The sequence below is a fragment of the Oncorhynchus nerka genome, linkage group LG28 (genome assembly GCF_034236695.1).
Source record: "Oncorhynchus nerka isolate Pitt River linkage group LG28, Oner_Uvic_2.0, whole genome shotgun sequence".
NCBI classification, from domain to species: Eukaryota; Metazoa; Chordata; class Actinopteri; order Salmoniformes; family Salmonidae; genus Oncorhynchus; species Oncorhynchus nerka.
Genome location: NC_088423.1, coordinates 22,596,632 through 22,616,440, shown reverse-complemented (window position 1 = coordinate 22,616,440; position 19,809 = coordinate 22,596,632). Strand labels below are relative to the sequence as shown.

General features: G+C 41.0%; 1 protein-coding gene across 1 annotated transcript in view; it reads left to right on the top strand.

Moving 5' to 3' along the window:
- Nucleotides 1–9,317: 9,317 nt before the first annotated feature.
- Nucleotides 9,318–19,809, top strand: part of LOC115112992 (syntaxin-binding protein 4) — a 50,934-nt gene continuing 40,442 nt past the window's right edge. Inside the window, exons 1-5 of the mRNA XM_065012699.1 lie at nucleotides 9,318–9,493; nucleotides 9,668–9,741; nucleotides 11,663–11,758; nucleotides 14,106–14,178; nucleotides 16,207–16,281. Coding sequence (XP_064868771.1) covers nucleotides 9,375–9,493; nucleotides 9,668–9,741; nucleotides 11,663–11,758; nucleotides 14,106–14,178; nucleotides 16,207–16,281 — 437 coding nt within the window. The 5' untranslated portion in view covers nucleotides 9,318–9,374. The remainder of the gene's footprint in view (nucleotides 9,494–9,667; nucleotides 9,742–11,662; nucleotides 11,759–14,105; nucleotides 14,179–16,206; nucleotides 16,282–19,809) is intronic.

The following is a 19,809-nucleotide window of genomic DNA, read 5'->3' as shown; positions in this document are numbered from 1 at the left end:
CGCCCTCTGTCCGTGTGTGTGTGTGTGTCTGTGTGGGTGTCAGTTTATCGCCCTCTGTCCGTGTGTGTGTGTGTGTGTCTGTGTGGGTGTCAGTTTATCGCCCTCTGTCCGTGTGTGTGTGTGTGTCTGTGTGGGTGTCAGTTTATCGCCCTCTGTCCGTGTGTGTGTGTTTGTCTGTGTGGGTGTCAGTTTATCGCCCTCTGTCCGTGTGTGTGTGTTTGTCTGTGTGGGTGTCAGTTTATCGCCCTCTGTCCGTGTGTGTGTGTTTGTCTGTGTGGGTGTCAGTTTATCGCCCTCTGTCCGTGTGTGTGTGTTTGTCTGTGTGGGTGTCAGTTTATCGCCCTCTGTCCGTGTGTGTGTGTTTGTCTGTGAGAGAAAGTGATTCAGTTTCTCTTTCCCTGCGATGCCACTGCTGCCTAAGGAGGCAGAACGATTCGATGGGCTATCTCTACTTTATTGGTATGTCCATCTTTCTCATTTTCATCCTCTGTTGCTTACTTAATCATCCTCTTCCTCACTCTTTTAAAGTCCCAGTGCAGTCAAAAACGTGATTTCCCTGTTTTTTATATATATATTTCTACACTATGAGGTTGGAATAATACTGTGAAATTGTGAAAATGATCATAATGCCCTTTCAGCGTAAGAGCGGTTTGAAAAGACCACCTGCAATTTCAGCCTGTTTTGGTGGGAGGGAGTTTTGGCCTTCCTGGTGACATCACCGGTGGCAAATTAGCTAATTAACCAATAAGAAAGAGTTGAAAACCTCTCTGCCAATAACAGCTAGTTTTCAGTTTTCTCCTCCCCACTTAGACCACTCCCAGACAGCCCTAGCAAAATTCTTGCTTGAGAAATTGCTCTAGCTAAGAAGCATTTATTTGTATATTTTTATTACCATTTTGATTGAAAACAATCATCAGTGTTTTCCCTAGGATATTTTTCAGCAGCAGTGGCAAAGTTACCATATGGGGGGAGCAGGGTAGTGGGCATGGCCAATGGTGCGGTCTCCGACCAAACATTTCACAGGTCTGCCTCTTGGCTGCATATACAACATTTTTCTGTTATAAAGCTAATTTCCTGCAATTCTACACATTTTGCCATGGCTTTTGCCTTGTTCTTTTGCTATCTGAGTGACTTAAAATTTATAACAAAATCTAAAATATACCATGACATTTTGGAATTTTTCATTCTCCCTGGTTGTTAGTTCTCAAAGATTATATTATTTATAAAAAATACATAACTCCATTATCTTTTTTCTACATACTTTATATCTGGTTTTAGTCATTTAACACTGAAAGCATTTTATTATTCATATATATATATATATAAACTCAGCAAAAAAATAAACGTCCTCTCATATCAACTGTGTTTATTTTCAGCAAACTTAACATGTGTAAATATTTGTTTGAACATAACAAGATTCAACAACTGAGACATAAACTGAACAAAGGGGGGTCAAAATCAAAAGTAACAGTCAGTATCTGGTGTGGCCACCAGCTGCATTAAGTACTGCAGTGTACCTCCTCCTCATGGACTGCACCAAATTTGCCAGTTCTTGCTGTGAGATGTTACCCCACACTTCCTCCAAGACACCTGCAAGTTCCTGGACATTTCTGGGGGGAATGGCCCTCGCCCTCATCCTCCGATCCAACAGGTTCCAGACGTGCTCAATGGCAGAACACTGACATGCCTGTCTTGCAGGAAATCACGCACAGAACGAGCAGTATGGGTATGGCTGGTGGCATTGTCATGCTGGAGGGTCATGTCAGGATGAGCCTGCAGGAAGGGTACCACATCAGGGAGGAGGATGTCCAGCGACGGTGGGTCTGTGCCCATAGGCGACGTTGTTGCCGGTGATGTCTGGTGAGGACCTGCCTTACAACAGGCCTACAAGCCCTCAGTCCAGCCTCTCTCAGCCTATTGCAGACAGTTGAGCTCTGATGGAGGGATTGTGCATTCCTGGTGTAACTCGGGCAGTTGTTGTTGCCATCTAGTACCTAGCCGCACATGTGATGTTCGGATGTACCGATCCTGTGCAGGTGTTGTTACACGTGGTCTGTCACTGCGAGGACAATCTGCTGTCCGTACTGTCTCCCTGTAGCGCTGTCTTGCAATTTATTGCCCTGGCCACATCTGCAGTCCTCATGCCTCCTTGCAGCATGCCTAAGGCACATTCATTCAAATGAGCAGGGACCCTGGGCATCTTTCTTTTGGTGTATTTCAGAGTCAGTAGAAAGGCCTCTTTAGTGTCCTACATTTTGATAACTGTGACCTTAATTGCCTACCGTCTGTAAGCTGTTAGTGTCTTAACGACCGTTGCTCAGGTGCGTGTTCATTAATTGTTTATGGTTCATTGAATAAGCATGGGAAACAGTGTATAAACCCTTTACAATGAAGATCTGTGAAGTTATTTGGATTTTTACGAATTATCTATGAAAGATCTGAAAAGGGTATGTTTCTTTTTTTGCTGAGTTTATATTTACACTAACAGTTTGGGGTCACTTAGAAATGTCATTGTTTTTGAAAGAAAAGCTATTTTTTGTCCATTAAAATAACATCAAATTGATCAGAAATATAATGTAGACATTGTTAATGTTGTAAATGACTATTGTAGCTGGAAACAACAGATTTTGGTATACCTACATAGGCATACAGAGGCCCATTATCAGCAACCATCACTCCTGTTTTCCAATGGCACACTGTGTTAGGTAATCCAATTTTATAATTTTAAAAGTCTAATTGATCATTAGAAAGCCCTTTTGCAATTATGTTAGCACAGCTGAAAACTGTTTTTCTGATTAAAGAAGCAATAACACTGGCCTTCTTTAGACGAGTTGAGTATCTGGCGCATTAGCATTTGTGGGTTTGATTACAGGCTCAAAATGGCCAGAAACATAGACCTTTCTTCTGAAACTTGTTAGTCTATTCTTGTTCTGAGAAATTAAGGCTATTCCATGCGAGAAATTGCCAATAAACTGAAGTTCTCGTACAGGGCTGTGTTTACACCCTTCACAGAACAGCTCAAAATGGCTCTAACCAGAATAGAAAGAGGAGTGGGAGGTCCCGGTGCAAAACTGAGCAAGAGGACAAGTACATCAGACTCTGGGATGCTGGCCTCTCCGGTTGGAACATTATTGATGTTTTATGTTAAAAACATCCTAAAGATTAATGCCATACATCGTTTGACATGTTTCTAAAGGACTGTAACGGAACTTTTCGAGTTTTTGTCTGGACGAAGTGCCTGCGCCTCATGAAGATGGATTACTGGGCTGAACACGCTAACAACAAGTGGCAATTTGGACATCCCACTGTCCCACTTCCTGGTTGGATTTTTCTCAGGTTTTCGTCTGCCATATGAGTTCTGTTATACTCACAGACATCATTCAACAGTTCTAGAAACTTCAGAGTGTTTTCTATCCAATACTATTAATACTATGCATATATTAGCATCTGGGACAGAGTAGGAGGCAGTTCACTCTGGGCACGCTATTCATCCAAAAGTGAAAATGCTGCCTCCTATCCCAAAAGAGTTAAAGTAATGATGGACTGTCGTTTCTCTTAGCTTATTTGAGCTGTTCTTGCCATAATATGGACTTGGTCTTTTACCAAATAGGGTTATCTTCTGTATACCAACCCTACCTTGTCACAACACAACTGATTGGCCCAAATGCATTAAGAAGGAAATAAATACACTTTTAACAAGGCACACTTGTTAATTGTAATGCATTCCAGGTGACTACCTCATGAAGCTGGTTGAGAGAATGCCAAGAGTTCTAAACCTGCCATCAAGGCAAAGGGTGGCTACTTTGAAGAATCTCAATTCTAAAATATATTTTCATTTGTTTAACACTTTTTTGGTTACTACATGATTCCATATGTGTTATTTCATAGTTTTGATGTGTTCACTATTATTCTACAATGTAGAAAATAGTAAAAATAAAGAAAAACACTGGAATGAGTAGGTGTGTCCAAACTTTTTATTGGTACTTTATATATATTATTATTATTTTGGTTGGAAATTTGTCCGCGGGCCTACAAAAGGGGGAGGGCCACCAGTTGCCCAAACCAGTAGCCTATAGCAGCTAGAGCCCTGTGACCGGTGCTGGCCTATCCTGTATTACCATATTACTGTTGCAGCAGGAGGAAGAACGGAGCTGTTTCGTCGCTACTCCGCCAATAACGCACTATAATGACTCACTCGCTGTTTATTGATAAAGGGTTCTATATGTGGTAATGTAGGCTATAGGGTGTTTTTATAATAGTCTTTTGTAGGTTTCATGAACAATAGCTGTTTAGATATCTTGCTATGAGACTTTGAAGACAGTAACTGTCCGTCTTGGTCATTGTCTATTGGTCAGTGTAATCTTCTGGGCTAAATTTAGAAATGTGGGCTTTTGTTGTGAAGGGGAAGGGGAAGAGCAGAAGAGGGAGGAGAGGACGAGATGGGAGGGGAAAGGGGGGGGCTGGAGGAGACCACAGAAATGACAGGAGAGGAAAGGATAGATGTGTAGGGGTGGAGAGAAGGAGAGGAGGGAAGACAGGAGAGGAAAATAAAAGACAGGAAAAGTAGGTGGTATTGATGAAATTAAATGAGAGGAGGGGAAGGGAATCAAAAGGAATTGAAAGAACCAATCATAGACATCTATGTTTCACAAGTTTGAACAGTACAGTACAGCACAATACAGTACAGTAGAGCACAGCATATTACAGTTCAGTACACAGCACAGTAAAGAAAAGTACAGTACATACAATCCAGTAGAGTACAGTAAAGTATAGTGTACTGTACCCTACTTTACTCTAATGTATTCTGCTCTACTGAACTAAACTGTACTATACTCTACTGAATTAAACTATACTGTACTGTACTGAATTAAACTGTACTCTACTCAATTACACTCTACTGTACTGTACTCTACTGAATAAAACTCTACTGTCCTGTACCATGCCATACTGTGATGTTCCAACTTGTGAAACAGCCTAAATGTCTTATACAGCATAATAAACAGCGAGTAGCAGAGCTCCAAGTAAAAAAATGCAAATAGTCCTGAGGACCCATGCCAAATCTTTGATTAATTGTTCAGCAGTCTTATGGCTTGGGGGTAGAAGCTGTTAAGGAGCCTTTTCGACCTAGACTTGGCGCTCCGGTTTCAGCTTGCTGTGCGGTAGCAGAGAGAACAGACTATAACTTGGGTGACTGGAGTCTTTGACCATTTTTTTGGACTTCCTCTGACACCGCCTAGTATAAAGGTCCTGGATGGCAGGAAGCTTGGCCCCAGTAATGTACTGGGCTGTATGCACTACCCTCTGTAGTGCCTTAAGGTCGGATGTCGAGCAGTTGCCATACCAAGCGGTGATGCAACTAGTCAGGATGCTCTCGATGGTGCGGCTGTAGAACATTTTGAGAATCTGGGGACGCATGCCAAATCTTTTCAGTCTCCCGAGGAGGAAAAGGCGTTGTCGTGCCCTCTTCCCGACTTTCTTGGTGTGTTTGAACCATGATAGTTTGTTGGTGGTGTGGAAGACAAAGAACTTGAAACTCTCAACCCACTCCACTACAGCCCCATCGATGTGAATGGGGACATGTTTGGCCCTCCTTTTCCTGTCCACAATCATCTCCTTTGTCTTGCTCACGTTGAGGGAGAGGTTGTTGTCCTGGCATCACACTGCCAGGTCTCTGACCTCCTCCCTATAGGCTGTCTCGTCGTTGTCGGTGATCAGGCCTACCATCGTCATGTCATCAGCAAACTTAATGATGATGTTGGAGTCATGCTTGGTCACACAGTCATGAGTGAATAGGGAGTACCAGAGGGGACTAAGCACCCACCCCTGTGGTGCTCCCGTGTTGATGATCATCGTGGCAGATGTGTTGTTCCCTACCCATACCACCTGGGGGCGGCCCGTCAGGAAGTCCAGGATCCAGTTGCAGAAGGAGGTGTTTAGTCCCAGGGTCCTTAGATTAGTGATGAGCTTTGTGGGCACTATGGTGTTGAATGCTGAGCTGTAGTCAATGAACAGCATTCTCACATAGGTGTTTCTTTTGTCCAGGTGGGAAAGGGCTGTGTGCAAATTGTGGATCTGTTGGGGCGGTATGCAAATTGGAGTGGGTCTAGGGTTTCCAGAATGATGGTGTTGATGTGAGCCATGATCAGCCTTTCAAAGTACTTCAGATAAAGAAAAAAATGGATATCATGAAATTGTGGAGAAAAAATAAATAAATTGTTTTTAAAAAATATACACCATTTGTTTTGGTTAAAACGGATTTAAGTTTCCCAGCATTAACTTCCCCGGCCACTAGGAGCGCCGCCTCTGGATGAGCATTTTCTTGTTTGCTTATGGCTTTATACAACTCGTTGAGTGCGGTCTTAGTGCCAGCATCGGTGTGTGCTGGTATATAGACAGCTACAAAAAATATAGATGAAAACTCTCTTGGTAAATAGTGTGGCTTACAGCTTATGATGAGATACTCTACCTCAGGCGAGCAAAACCTTGAGACTTCCTTAATATTTGATTTCGCACACCAGCTGTTATTGACAAATAGACACAGACCGACATCCCTTGTCTTACCAGATTCAGCTGTTCTGTCCTGCCGGCAACTGTATATTATCCATGTCGTCATTCATACACAATTCTTGAAACATAAGATATTACAGTTTTTAATAGTCTTGAATGGAGCTCATCCAGTTTATTCTCCAATGATTGCACGTTGGCCAATAGGATGGATGGTGGAGGCGGGTTACCCACTCGCCGACAAATTCTAACAAGGCACCCAGACCTGCGTCCCCTGTATTCGTCGTCTTTTCTTCATGCGAATGACAGGGATTTGGGCCTGGTCTGGTATCTGGAGTAAATGCTTTGTGTCTGACTCGTTAAAGAACAAATCATTGTCCAGTTCGAGGTGAGTAATCGCTGTTGTTACGGCAGATTTCCTCCTCTTCCTCTGAAGAGGTGAAACAAGGATCAGACCAATATGCAGCGTGGTAAGTGTCCATGGTATTTAATATGAAAACTTAACATGAACACAAATACAAAACAACAACGTGAACTGGCAACGAAACAGTCCCGTGTGGCACAAACACTGACACAGGAAACATTCACCCACCAAATACCTAAAGAACATGGCTGCCTAAATATGGTTCCCAATCAGAGACAACGATAAGCACCTGCCTCTAATTGAGAACCAATCTAGGCAACCATAGACTTACATAAACACCTAGAAAGGAAACAGCCCCATAAACATACAAAAGCCCTAGACAAGTTAAAACACATACATCACCCATGTCACACCCTGACCTAACCAAAATAACAAGGAAAACAAAGAACACTAAGGTCAGGGTGTGACAGCTGTTCTGATATCCAGAAGCTCTTTTCGGTCATAAGAGACAATGGCAGAAACATTATGTACAAAATAAGTTGCAAACAACCACACAAAATAGCACAATTGGTTAGGAGCCCCTTAAAACGGCAGCCATCTCCTCCGGCGCCATTCCCAATACATGCTGTATTCTTGACATAGCTCATCCTATGTAACTACTGCTGTACATACATTTTTCCTACTTACACTACCATTCAAAAGTTTGGGGTCACATAGCTTTTCTTTCAGAAACAAGGACATTTCTAACTTTTTGTCCATTAAAATAACATCAAATTGATCAGAAATACTGTGCAGACATTGTTAATGTTGTAAATGACTATTGTAGCTGGAAATATCTGATTTTTAATGGGATATCTACATAGGCGTACAGAGGCCCATTATCAGCAACCATCATTCCTGTGTTCCAATGGCACATTGTGTTATGTAATCCAAGTTTATCATTTTAAAAGGCTAATTGATCATTAGAAATTATACAATTATGTTAGCACCGCTGAAAACTTTTTGTTCTGATTAAAGAAGCAATAAAACTGGCCTTTGTTAGACAGGTGTGTGCCTTTCCAAATCATGTCCAATCAATTGAATTTACCACAGGTGGACTCCAATAAAGTTGTAGAAACATCTCAAGGATGATCAATGGAAACAGGATGCTCCTGAGCTCAATTTCGAGTCTCATAGCAAACGGTTTGAATAATTACGTAAATAATCTGTTTTTTATTTTATTCTAAAAACCTATCATTATGGGCTATTGTGTGTAGATTGATGAGGACATTTTATTTTACTTAATCCATTTTTGAATAAGGTGGTAATGTAACAAAATGTGTAAAAAGTTAAGGGCTCTGAATACTTTCCAAATGCTCTGTATGTGCAGTTGAAATTTGGCCATAGAATCAATGACCGAAAAATCGTATTTTCAACGTCTGTAAATGATGTATTTTCAACATCTGGAAAATACGTATTTTTGACGTCCGTAAAATATGTATTTTCCCTTTTCATTAAGCACCTAAAATGCACCTTATTTCAAAGTCCAGAAAATGCTTATTTTCAACGTCCAGAAAATATATATTTTTGATGTCTGGAAAATACATATTTTCACTGTTCATTTAGCACCTAATGTGCACCTGATGTCAACGTCTGTGTGTACACTACATTTGAAACAATTGTATTGACTGTAGTCATCCATTGCCCTAGTTTGAGCCCAAAGCCTTTGTCCTCTGCTTCTTCCTGTGTGTGTCTGTCCAGAGGATTACCTCGCCTGCCCTGTCCTGTCCTCCCAGGTCTGCAGATTGGCAGCAGCGTTTTCCAATACCTAATGCACCCGTTTAGACTGTAATTACTTTTTCATAATTTAAAAGATCTAGAAGCTCTTTGCTGCTGTAACCTATTTACTCCTATTGGTGACACAGCTTGCATACTGTTTACAGTATAAGGCCAGGAATTTTTCCTGTTGACGGATTCAGAAAAAAGCTCCTGTACCTTACTATATGAAATAATTAGGGCGAGGAAAACTTTTCCCTGATCACATGAGCTGTCCTGGAAAAACTTCTGACCTTGTACAATTTACCAGCATAATGGCATTAATTCTCAACAACAAATCTTCTTTTCAGATTGGGCTAAGTCCTTGGTTATTACTGTCATATGGTGCATTTTAATGCCGAGAATGGCTCATAGGGAGATTGGTCTGGACAGCCTGAGCTGATGTGATTCTGCCAGTCAAATTCCCTATGAAGAGATGAGACAGTGTGTTTTTGTTTTCCCCTGATGCTAAAACCCTGTCAGTCTGTGTCTGGCTGCTGCTTCTGACCCCACATACACTCCCAACGCACACCCGCCTCACACACTCTCACCTTAAACTCACCACACACACTTGCAGCCACTCTGGACGCCCACACACACTCGCCAGACACTTTGGTGGCTCCGCAGACCGCACACTCTCTCTGCACACTATTGCGGCAGCTCCTGACACATCTCATCCCAGCTTGTCTCTAAAGCCAATCCACAGCTGGTTATGGAACTAATTGGTGTTGCTCTCGGAACCTATTCTAACGAAATTCTTTGGACTATGATTCAATTACACCTCGAGACCGAAGACGAAAGCTCATTCAACGAACTCTGTGACTGTGAGAGGTTGCCACTTTTTCTCTCTTGCTTTATGTCTTCCCTTAACTCTTCCATTCTCTCCTTCTGTCTGTCATAAGTATTCTTCTTTCTCAGTCGATGAGGAAGGGAAAGGCTTAATATTTATTTTTCAAATGGTAAATGTTGGGACGACGTGACAGAGGAGGTGTTTGTGTGTTCCAGGACTATCATGGGACCTCACGGCATCAACCGGGCCATCGAGAGATTGGAGTTCTGTGACTGCAAGAAAGGACTGGGTCAGTATAGAACTTCACCTCGTATGTGATGTGCATTATGAATACATGTAGCTACAGTGAGTGTATATATGTATAATGTTTTATCAGGCTATAACTGGGGCCCAGAGGTTTCCCTGGTCAGGTTGTGAAGGAAAAAATCTTGGCCCTAGCAATGAATGTTTATTATAGCAAGTCTAAGAGCGACATTTCCCCCCGCAAAAACTAGCTAACACATCGCAACTTTCTAAATAATGGTAGCTCCGATATTGTACCTCGAAATTGCCCTAAATGTACTATCTGCTAGTTAGATAGAAGACCCCATAGATGTTATCTACTGGTGGTTCATATACACTACCAGTAAAAAGTATTAGAACACCTACTCATTCAAGGGGTTTTCTTTATTTTAACTATTTTCTACATTGTAGAATAATAGTGAAGACATCAAAACTATGAAATAACACATATGGAATCATGTAGTAATCAAAAAAGTGTTAAATGAATAAAAATATATTTTATATTTGAGATTCTTCAAATAGCTACTCTTTGGCTTGATGATAGCTTTGCACACTCTTGGCATTCTCTCAACCAGCTTCACCTGGAATGCTTTTCCAACAGTCTTGAAGGAGTTCACACATATGCTGAGCACTTGTTGGCTGCTTTTCCTTCACTCTGCGGTATGACTCATCCCAAACCATGTCCATTGGGTTGAGGTCGGGGGATTGTGGAGGCTAGGTTGGATGCAGCACTCCATCACCCTCCTTCTTGGTAAAATAGCCCTTACACAGCCTGGAGGTGTGTTGGGTCATTGTCCTGTCGAAAAACAAAGAGTCCCACTAATCCCAAACCAGATGGGATGGCGTATCGCTGCAGAATGCTGTGGTAGCCATGCTGTTTAATGTGGGCCTTGAATTCTAAATCAATCACAGACAGTGTCACCAGAAAAGCACACACACACCATAACACCTTCTCCTTCATGCTTTATGGTGGGAAATACACATGTGGTTGATCATCCGTTCACCCACACCACGTCTCACAAAGACACGGAGGTTGGAACCAGAAATCTCCAATTTGGACTCCAGACCAAAGGACAAATTTCCACCGGTCTAAAGTCCATTGCTTGTGTTTCTTGGCCCAAGCAAGTCTCTTCTTATTATTGGTGTCCTTTAGTAGTGGTTTGTTTGCAGCAATTCCATGAAGGCCTGATTCGCACAGTCTCCTCTGAACAGTTGATGTTGAGATGTGTCTGTTATTTGTGTTGCAATTCCGGGGGCTGGTTACTCTAATGAACGTATTCTCTGCAGCAGAGGTAACTCCGGGTCTTCCATTCCTGGGGCGGTCCTCATGACAGCCAGTTTCAACATAGCACTTGATGGTTTTTGCAACTGCACTTGAAGAAACTTTCTTAAAATGTTCCTTATTGACTGACCTTCATGTCTTAAAGTAATGATGGACTGTCGTTTCTCTTTGCTTATTTGAGCGGTTCTTGCCATAATAGGGACTTGGTCTTTTACCAAATAGGGCTATCTTCTGTATACCACCCCTAACTTGTCACAACACAACTGATTGGTTCAAACACATTAAGAAGGAAAGAAATTCCACAAATTAACTTTTAAGAAGGCACACCTGTTCATTAAAATGCATTCCTGATGACTACCTCATGAAGCTGGTTGAGAGAATGCCAAGAGTGTGCAAAGCTGTCATCAAGGGAAAGGGTGCCTATTTGAAGAATCTCAAATATAAAATATATTTGGATTTGTTTAACACTTTTTGGTTACTAGATTGTTCCAATTGTGTTATTTCATAGTTTTGATGTCTTCACTATTATTCTACAATGTAGAAAATAGTGACAATAAACAAAAACCATTGAATGAGTAGGTGTTCTAAAACTTCTGACCTGTAGTATAAAGTTTAACCTTACTTCTGTCCTTTGTTTCTCATCCAGGGTTGAAAATCATAGGTGGCTACAGAGATCAAACACAGGAAGAGTTTGGGATCTTCATCAAGCGGGTGTTACCGGGAGGTCTGGCTGCTCAGGATGGTACGTTAATGTCTGGTTGTTGTTGTTTTTTGTTTTGTATCATTTACTACTATGTTGATAATAGGGCTGTCAAAGTTAAAGCATTAATTACAGTTAACTTATGACATATTTAATGCTGTAATTTTTTTGAAGCTGTTAATGGCATTTCCATTTCTTCACCCAAGTCTGTTTACTGATGGACCCTTTTAAGCGCAGCACACACACACGCTCTGCTGTGCTCACTGAGGTGTAATATTAACTGGGTCCAAGGTATGGACCATCTATATCCAGGTTGCATCCAGTTTATACAGACAAACATTTTAATTTAGCACTCAGTGCGCACAGCGTGAGCAGCAACATCACCCCAAAAAATGACAGACATTGGATGAATATAACATTTTAATATCTTCGGCTGTGAGTGATGGAAAAATAATTGACCCCAGCGACAATTATTTGAATAATTCAATGGATGTTTTGTGCACAAAAGTGAGGTCTAAAGTGTCTTATTAGGAATTTTCTGACTTCTGACTTCTCTATGTGGCCGTCTATGGAAATTGTCTTTCTGGACCGGGTGTCAGTTAAACTGCAGTACCGAAGCAAAACTGTTGGAGCAGTCTAAACCGTGCTTCTCGACCAGAACACTGCCCCCCTTGGCTGTGCTGTGTGCTCTTAGTCTTGGCAGATAACAGCTCCTGGAGAGCTGCCACTATGCGTGCAGCTTTTGAGCAACAATTTCAAAGGAAAACTTACAGAAAGTTCAATCATCAACACATTCCCAGGCATTTCTTTGAATAACAGCAAAAACATAATTTGCACAGAAGTAGCTAACTAGTTATGCTAATGTTAGCTAGCTAGCTAACCAAACGAGAATGTTTACAATGCCATGGCTTCTTGATTTAACTAATTTCCCACAATTATTTTAATCAGAACAGGACATCCATTCCTCCAATTTTGTATTTATTAAGTATTTAAAAAATCTGCTTTTCTGTGTTGGAATGGTGTGGCTGTATCCGAACAACAGATTGATGTGGGCGTATACCGGTCATAAAAAATATTAACGCAAATAAACACTGGCCAGCTCATCCTCCTCAGGAAGATGACATCATGAAACAGTCTGTTTGAGATACAGGTTAGAGGTGGAGTTTTTTCTCCAATGTATGCTTTGGACACAAATACGAGGATAGGATGAGTCAACAGCATTATTTGGGTATGAGTTAACAGAATATGAACTTTTAAAAGTGTGATTTTCCCTGGACAATTACTTTAAGCAAATGATCCCAATTCTTGTAGTAGCAGCTTGTGACTAGTTCATGTTGAGGAACATGGATAAGTAACCTAGCTTAGGCTATATTTAATAGCTGTATTATATTACACCTGCCGAATAGCGCATGCTCTTAAAAACCTGTTGAAACTAGGGGGCACTATAATAATTTTTGGAAAAATAACGTTCCCAAAGTAAACAGGCTATTTTGTCAGGACAAGATGCTAGAATATGCATATAATTGATAGCTTAGGATAGAAAACACTCTAAAGTTTCCAAAACTGTAAAAATATTATCTGTGAGTATAACAGAACTGATATTGCAGGCGAAAGCCTGAGAAAAATCCAATCAGGAAGGGACTCTTATTTAGAAAGCTCTGCGTTCCTATGCGTCCCTATTGAGCAGTGAATGGGATATCAACCAGATTCCTTTTTCTATGGCTTCACTAATGTGTCTAGTGTCACAATACATCGTTTCAGGCTTTTATTTTGAAAAATGAGCCTGAACGACAACATTGCGTCAGTGGTCAGCTGAAGGCTCTCAGAGTGATTTGTGCATAATAGACAACTTTTTGAAGATCTGGGGACCCATGTCAAATCTTTTCAGTCTCCTGAGGGGGAAAGGTGTTGTCGTGCCCTCTTCACAACTGTCTTGGTGATAGTTCATTGGTGATGTGGACACCAAGGAACTTGAAACTCTCGTCCCGCTCCACTTCAGCCCTGTCGATGTTAATGGGGACATGTTTGGCCCGATGAGCTCCTTTGTCTTGCTCACATTGAGGGAGAGGTTGTTGTCCTGGCACCACAATGCAAGGTCTCTGACCTCCTCCCTATAGGCTGTCTCATCGTTGTCGTCAGCAAACTTAATGATTGTGTTGGAGTCGTGCTTGACCACGAAGTCGTGGGTGAACAGGGAATACAGGAAGGGACTAAGCACACATCCCTGAGGGGCCCCAGTGTTGAGGATCAGCGTGGCAGATGTGTTGTGGGCGATTAACTCAATGGGGGGCGATTAACTCAATATTATTTTATGTAGTTTGACAGCCCTAGTTGATAAACATCCTCTGTTGCTGATGATGGCAAAATGCTCTCTCTCCCTCTACTCCAGGACGGCTTAGAACGGGCGACCTCGTTTTGGAAGTCAATAATATGAGTTTAGGTGGACGAGTAACCAACGAGAGGTAGGTCAGTAGTGCACAGTGGTAGACTCTGAACCTAAGGTGTGAATGACGCTATACTAGATTTCTTGTATATTCTTACTGATCCTTAACTTATTAGTCTCTAAAGCATGTTTCATTGACTTTTGTCTTTCAAACATGTTTTCAATCAATCAAATCAAATGTATATATAAAGCCCTTTTTACATCAGCAGATGTCAAAGTGCTATACAGAAACGCAGCCTAAAACCCCAAATAGCAAGCAATGCAGACATAGAAGCACGGGAATAATCTACTTGAATGCCACACGTTGCATAAAAAAACAACTGGATTATGTACATAAAGGGCTATGATGTGTATGTCTACTGTATTTACAGTACATTGGGAAAGTATTCAGACCCCTTGACTTTTTCCACATTTACACAGTTACAGCCTTATTCTAAAATGGTTTAAATAGTTTTTACTCCCCTCATCAATCTACACACAATACCCTATAATGGCAAAGCAAAAACAGGTTTTTCAAGATTTTTGCAAATGTCTAAAAAAAATTGTTTACATAAGTATTCAGACCCTTTACTTTGTTGAAACGCCTTTGGCAGCGATTACAGCCTCGAGTCTTCATGGGTATGACACTACATGCTTGGCACACCTGTATTTGGGGAGTTTCTCCATTCTCTGCAGATCCTCTCAAGTTCTGTCATGTTGGATGGGGAGTGTCACTGCACAGCTATTTGCAGGTTTTTCCAGAGATGTTTGATTGGGTTCAAGTCTGGGCTCTGGCTGGGCCACTCAAGGACATTCAGAGACTTGTCCCGAAACCACTCCTGTGTTGTCTTAGCTGTGTGCTTAGGGTCGTTGTCCTGTTGGAAGGTGAACCTTCGCTCCAGTCTGAGGTCATCAAGGATCTCTCTGTACTTGCTCTGTTCAGCTTTCCCTCAATCCTGACTAATCTCCCAGTCCCTGCCTCTGAAAAACATTCCCACAGCATGATGCTGCCACCACCATGCTTCACCGTAGGGATGGTGCCAGGTTTTCTCCAGATGTGACACTTGGCATTCAGGCCTAAGTGTTCAATCTTGATTTCATCAGACCAGAGAATCTTGTTTTTCATCGTCTGAGTCCTTTAGGTGCCTTTTGGCAAACTCCAAGCAGGCTGCCATGTGCCTTTTACTGAGGAGTGGCTTCCGTCTGGCCACTCTTATAATAAAGGCCTAAGTGCTGCAGAGATGGTTGTCCTTCTGGAAGGTTCTCCCATCTCCAAAGAGGAACTCTGGAGTTCTGTCAGAGTGACCATTGGGTTCTTGGTCACCTCCCTGACCAAGGCCCTTCTTCCCCGATTTCTCAGTTTGGCCAGGCGGTCAGCTCTAGGAAGTCTGCTGCTTCCAAACTTCTTCCATTTAAGAATCATGGAGGCCACTGTGTTCTTGAGGGCCTTCAATGCTGCAGACATTTTTTGGTACCCTTCCCCAGATCGGTGCCTCGACATAATCCTGTCTTGGAACTCTACGGACAATTCCTTCGACCTCATGGCTTGGTTTTTGCTCTGACATGAACTGTCAACTGTGGGACCTTATATATACAGGTGTGTGCCTTTCCAAATCATGTCCAATCAATTGAATTTACCACAGGTGGACTCCAATCAAGCTGTACAAACATTTCAAGGATGATCAATGGAAACAGGATGCACCTGAGCTCAATTTCAAGTCTCATAGTAAAGGGTCTGAATAATTATGGAAATAAAGTATTTCTGTTTAAAAAAAAATAAATTATTATACATTTGCAAAAATGTCTAAAACTGTTTTTGCTTCGTCATTATGGGGTATTGCATGTAGATTGATGAGGACAAAATGTGGAAAATATCAAGGGGTCTGAATACTTTCTGAATGCACTGTATGTCTGAAAGTGTTCCAAATGGCAAATGGCATCCTATTCCCTATGGGCCCTGGTCAAAAGCAGTGCACTATAAAGGGAATAGGGTGCCATTTGAGACGCATAGTTTCCTGAACCTGGGTGTTGTGTTAAAACGACTCTCCTCTCTCCTGTGGTCCTATAGGGCGGTTGATATCCTCCGATCAGCGTCAGCCTCCAATCACATGTCTCTGATGGTTGCCAGGGACGATGAAAGCAGGTAACCAAGGCTGACTTTATTTAATACATTTAATTATTTTATATATATATATATATATATTTAACATTTACATTTAAGTCATTTAGCAGACGCTCTTATCCAGAGCGACTTACAAATTGGTGCATTCACCTTATGACATCCAGTGGAACGGCCACTTTACAATAGTGCATCTAAATATTTTAAGGGGGGGGGGGGGGGGGTGAGAAGGATTACTTTATTCCATCCTAGGTATTCCTTAAAGAGGTGGGGTTTCAGGTGTCTCCGGAAGGTGGTGATTTTTTCTCATCAGAAGTTTTGCCGGTCTTGGTTGAAATTATTTATACTTTGGAGCATTTAACCAATCATTTCAAAAGTTCCAATCCTGACCTCAAAGCACAGAAAAGGAAAATGCAACACACAGTCTTGTCTGATTTGTGCTGTGTCACTGTGTGAAGGAGTAACACTATGATAATCACTGGACCTTTTTGCTCTGAGATGAACCTGAGAGACCTCAAGTGTGGAGTCTATGCCCTATTATTTTTACAGTAACTTACATGCAGCTTGGTGGCTGTATTTCACATTATAGTACACCTACTGACATTTTTTTAAACTTTTTTGACAGGGATGTGTCTTTTCCACATGAGCCCTGTATAGCACAACAGTGTGTAATATAAATAAGGTCACTTCAGCATGTACTGTGTAATGACATACAGTACAATACCGTCAGATTGAAGGTATTATACTTTTAAAGAAGTATACACATAGGAGTAAAATTGGTACAGCATTCTCACTCACAGGTGCAACAAATATTGCCTCTTACAAGGCACGCCTCAAAATATGTTCTAAAAATATGGTACAGTACTGTGTTCTGTGGGGCGGAATTACAGTACCTTCGAAATACAGCAATATTCTCACAATGCGCCATCATTTTACAGCATGCTGTTGTTAAACATTTTAGAATGTTTTATGGTTGATAATATCTAAAATTACTGTATAAATTACAGTTTTCCATTGCAGTGTAGTGCTTAGCCTCTGTGAGGTTGTATGTAGTCGATGTACGGTAGGGTGCACTACATCAGAGTACTTCATCATTGTTGTCACTACTGAACGAGGCTTAATCTTGTTAGGAGCTGAGTGGTGATTTGTTTTTGATCAATCTAAAAATAGGGTTAATACAGTAAGAACATTAAGGGGCTTTGGTAGTGTTCGCTCATAAACAGACAAGGCGTCCCAAATGGTGCCCTATTCTAATATTGTATTGTCATATATAATGTAATAATAATATTATATTCTTAACCAGAGCCCTGGTCAAAAATAGTTCACTATATAGGAAATAGGGTGACACAAACAGAGTTTAGGGAAGAAAGGTAGAGTGTTGCGTAACAGTGTTTGAGGCCTTACATTTAAGTCTTGATGTATAAATAATATAATACTACATGCCATTAACAAGACGCTTTTATCCAAAGTGACTTACAGTCATGTGTGCATACATATGTCAAATGTGCAGATTCAGAAAAAGGCTTATGACAGGACAGATAAAGCACATTCATTCATAGCTGCAAGGGTGTTTGCTTCTATTGCCTTTGGCACTCTTTTCAGAATACTTCATAGTTATATTCGAATGATGCAGTTACCAACCTGTGCCAATGAGAGAGAGCCAAAGTGATCTATAGAAACAACTAAAGTTCATCAATCAAGACTTGATCTGAATGCAGAGCTGCTCTGAAACAGAGCTCAAAGCAGTGTTGTTTTTGAGACCACCTAAAGTGAGACTGATTCAAGACCAAGACTGGAGCAAATTGAGTCTGAGTCAAGACCAAGACTGGAGGGGGGGTGAGACCGAGTCAAGACCGAGACCAGAAAAATGCAAATTAAAATTCAAGACCATGATTGTAATTTTGTCAAATCACCACCATATTAAGAGGTCAAAATGTCCAGTATTTCTGTGTTCATATTTCAGAACAACATGGATTCTTTAGACATTTAGAATAGTGAAAACATGCATGCGGAGGGAAAATAGAGCCACTCTACAAATTATTACTAACCCAAACACAGTGGGGAACAATGGGCCTTCTACACCTGCAGAGAAGGGCTAAGGATTTATAAAACAAAAATGATTCTAATAATAATAATAATGATCATTATATTATTATTTTCAATGATGTTCTGATTTTATCTCTTCAGTTTTTGTTGGAAAGGGTTAACACTGAAGAGAAAAAAAGATCCATTCAGGAATTTCTTTGCTTGTCTCTGGGGGAGATAAATCTAGCTAGCTAATCTAGCTCGGCCATCAGAAGCTAGATAAAGGCTCCTGCCATTCAACTGTATTAGGGCAACATTTTGGAGTGACAGTGGAATCAACCAACCACATTTTGACTTAATGGGTCGGACCATTTTTACAAAAACACAGTTTTTGTAATTTACCGTCAGATTTGCACTGATAAACGATGGGAAATTGTAGCCGCCTCATCCTTCTGCAGCTTGCCTGCCAATGCATGCTTGTCCCAACCAAGCACCCAAGCTAACTGGCTAAAGTTGGCTAGCTTGCTAGATAGCTACTTTCAGACACAAATGAGAGAACACCTCATTCTGACCATTTTACTTGCCGTAGCAGAGCTGGTTAGGCTGTTTACATGTTATCTAGAGCGTTCTTGAGTAACTATTACTTTATTTTTTACCTGCGCTTACTGACAGTAAATAGCCATCGTGAATTTGTGAACGCAAGAGATACGCTAACTGGGTAACAGTCGATCAAGTTCTTGCTATCTAATCAAATGACACCTGCATCTCTAGCTGTGTATAGCCACCAAAAAATGATATGAGGGGGAAAAGTCAGTCACTCACCCACACCTCCAACGGCATGACATGACATCCTCCTAGCAGCTAGCTAGCTAGCGATCTAGCTACCATTAGGCTCCATGTTTTTAGCTTGCTACATAGATACGCTAGCATATTAGCCACGTTATGACTGACTTGTGATCATTGCCCTTGCTAGTTTGATTGTATTAACATTCCCAGCATTAGGTACATTTGTCTGTTTTTGTCCAGAATATCGAGTCATTAAAACTGAAACGATGAACCAGGCCAGCTATGATTTACAACCTGATAGCAATATTTTTTGGACTACCAAGAAATGTATTGGTGAATTATATCAATCATGCATTGAACTGCATCCATCTATTCTGCCAAAAATGCTTTAGTTTACCTCATGGAATGTTGAATCAAATATAACCTATTTTTAAAACCTCTTATAAAGTTAGTTTTGTAGCATAAACTGGGAATTTGATATTTTTGACGGATATTATGTTTGTTTGTTTGATATCTGCAAAGTAGTTAAAATGCTGTCAGTTCTACTTTAAACTTCAGGTCACCAGTTACTTTGTGTGCTAAACTTGACATGCTTTTTGCAATGGGAATTAATAGTTGTAAATTTCGATTGGGAAATGCTTAATGGTCGTGTTTTTATATTCTTATGATTGGAACCTATTGGCTGATTATGTCCAAGCTTATGGACTGCTTATCCTTTAACATCATGCTGTGTGTGACTGC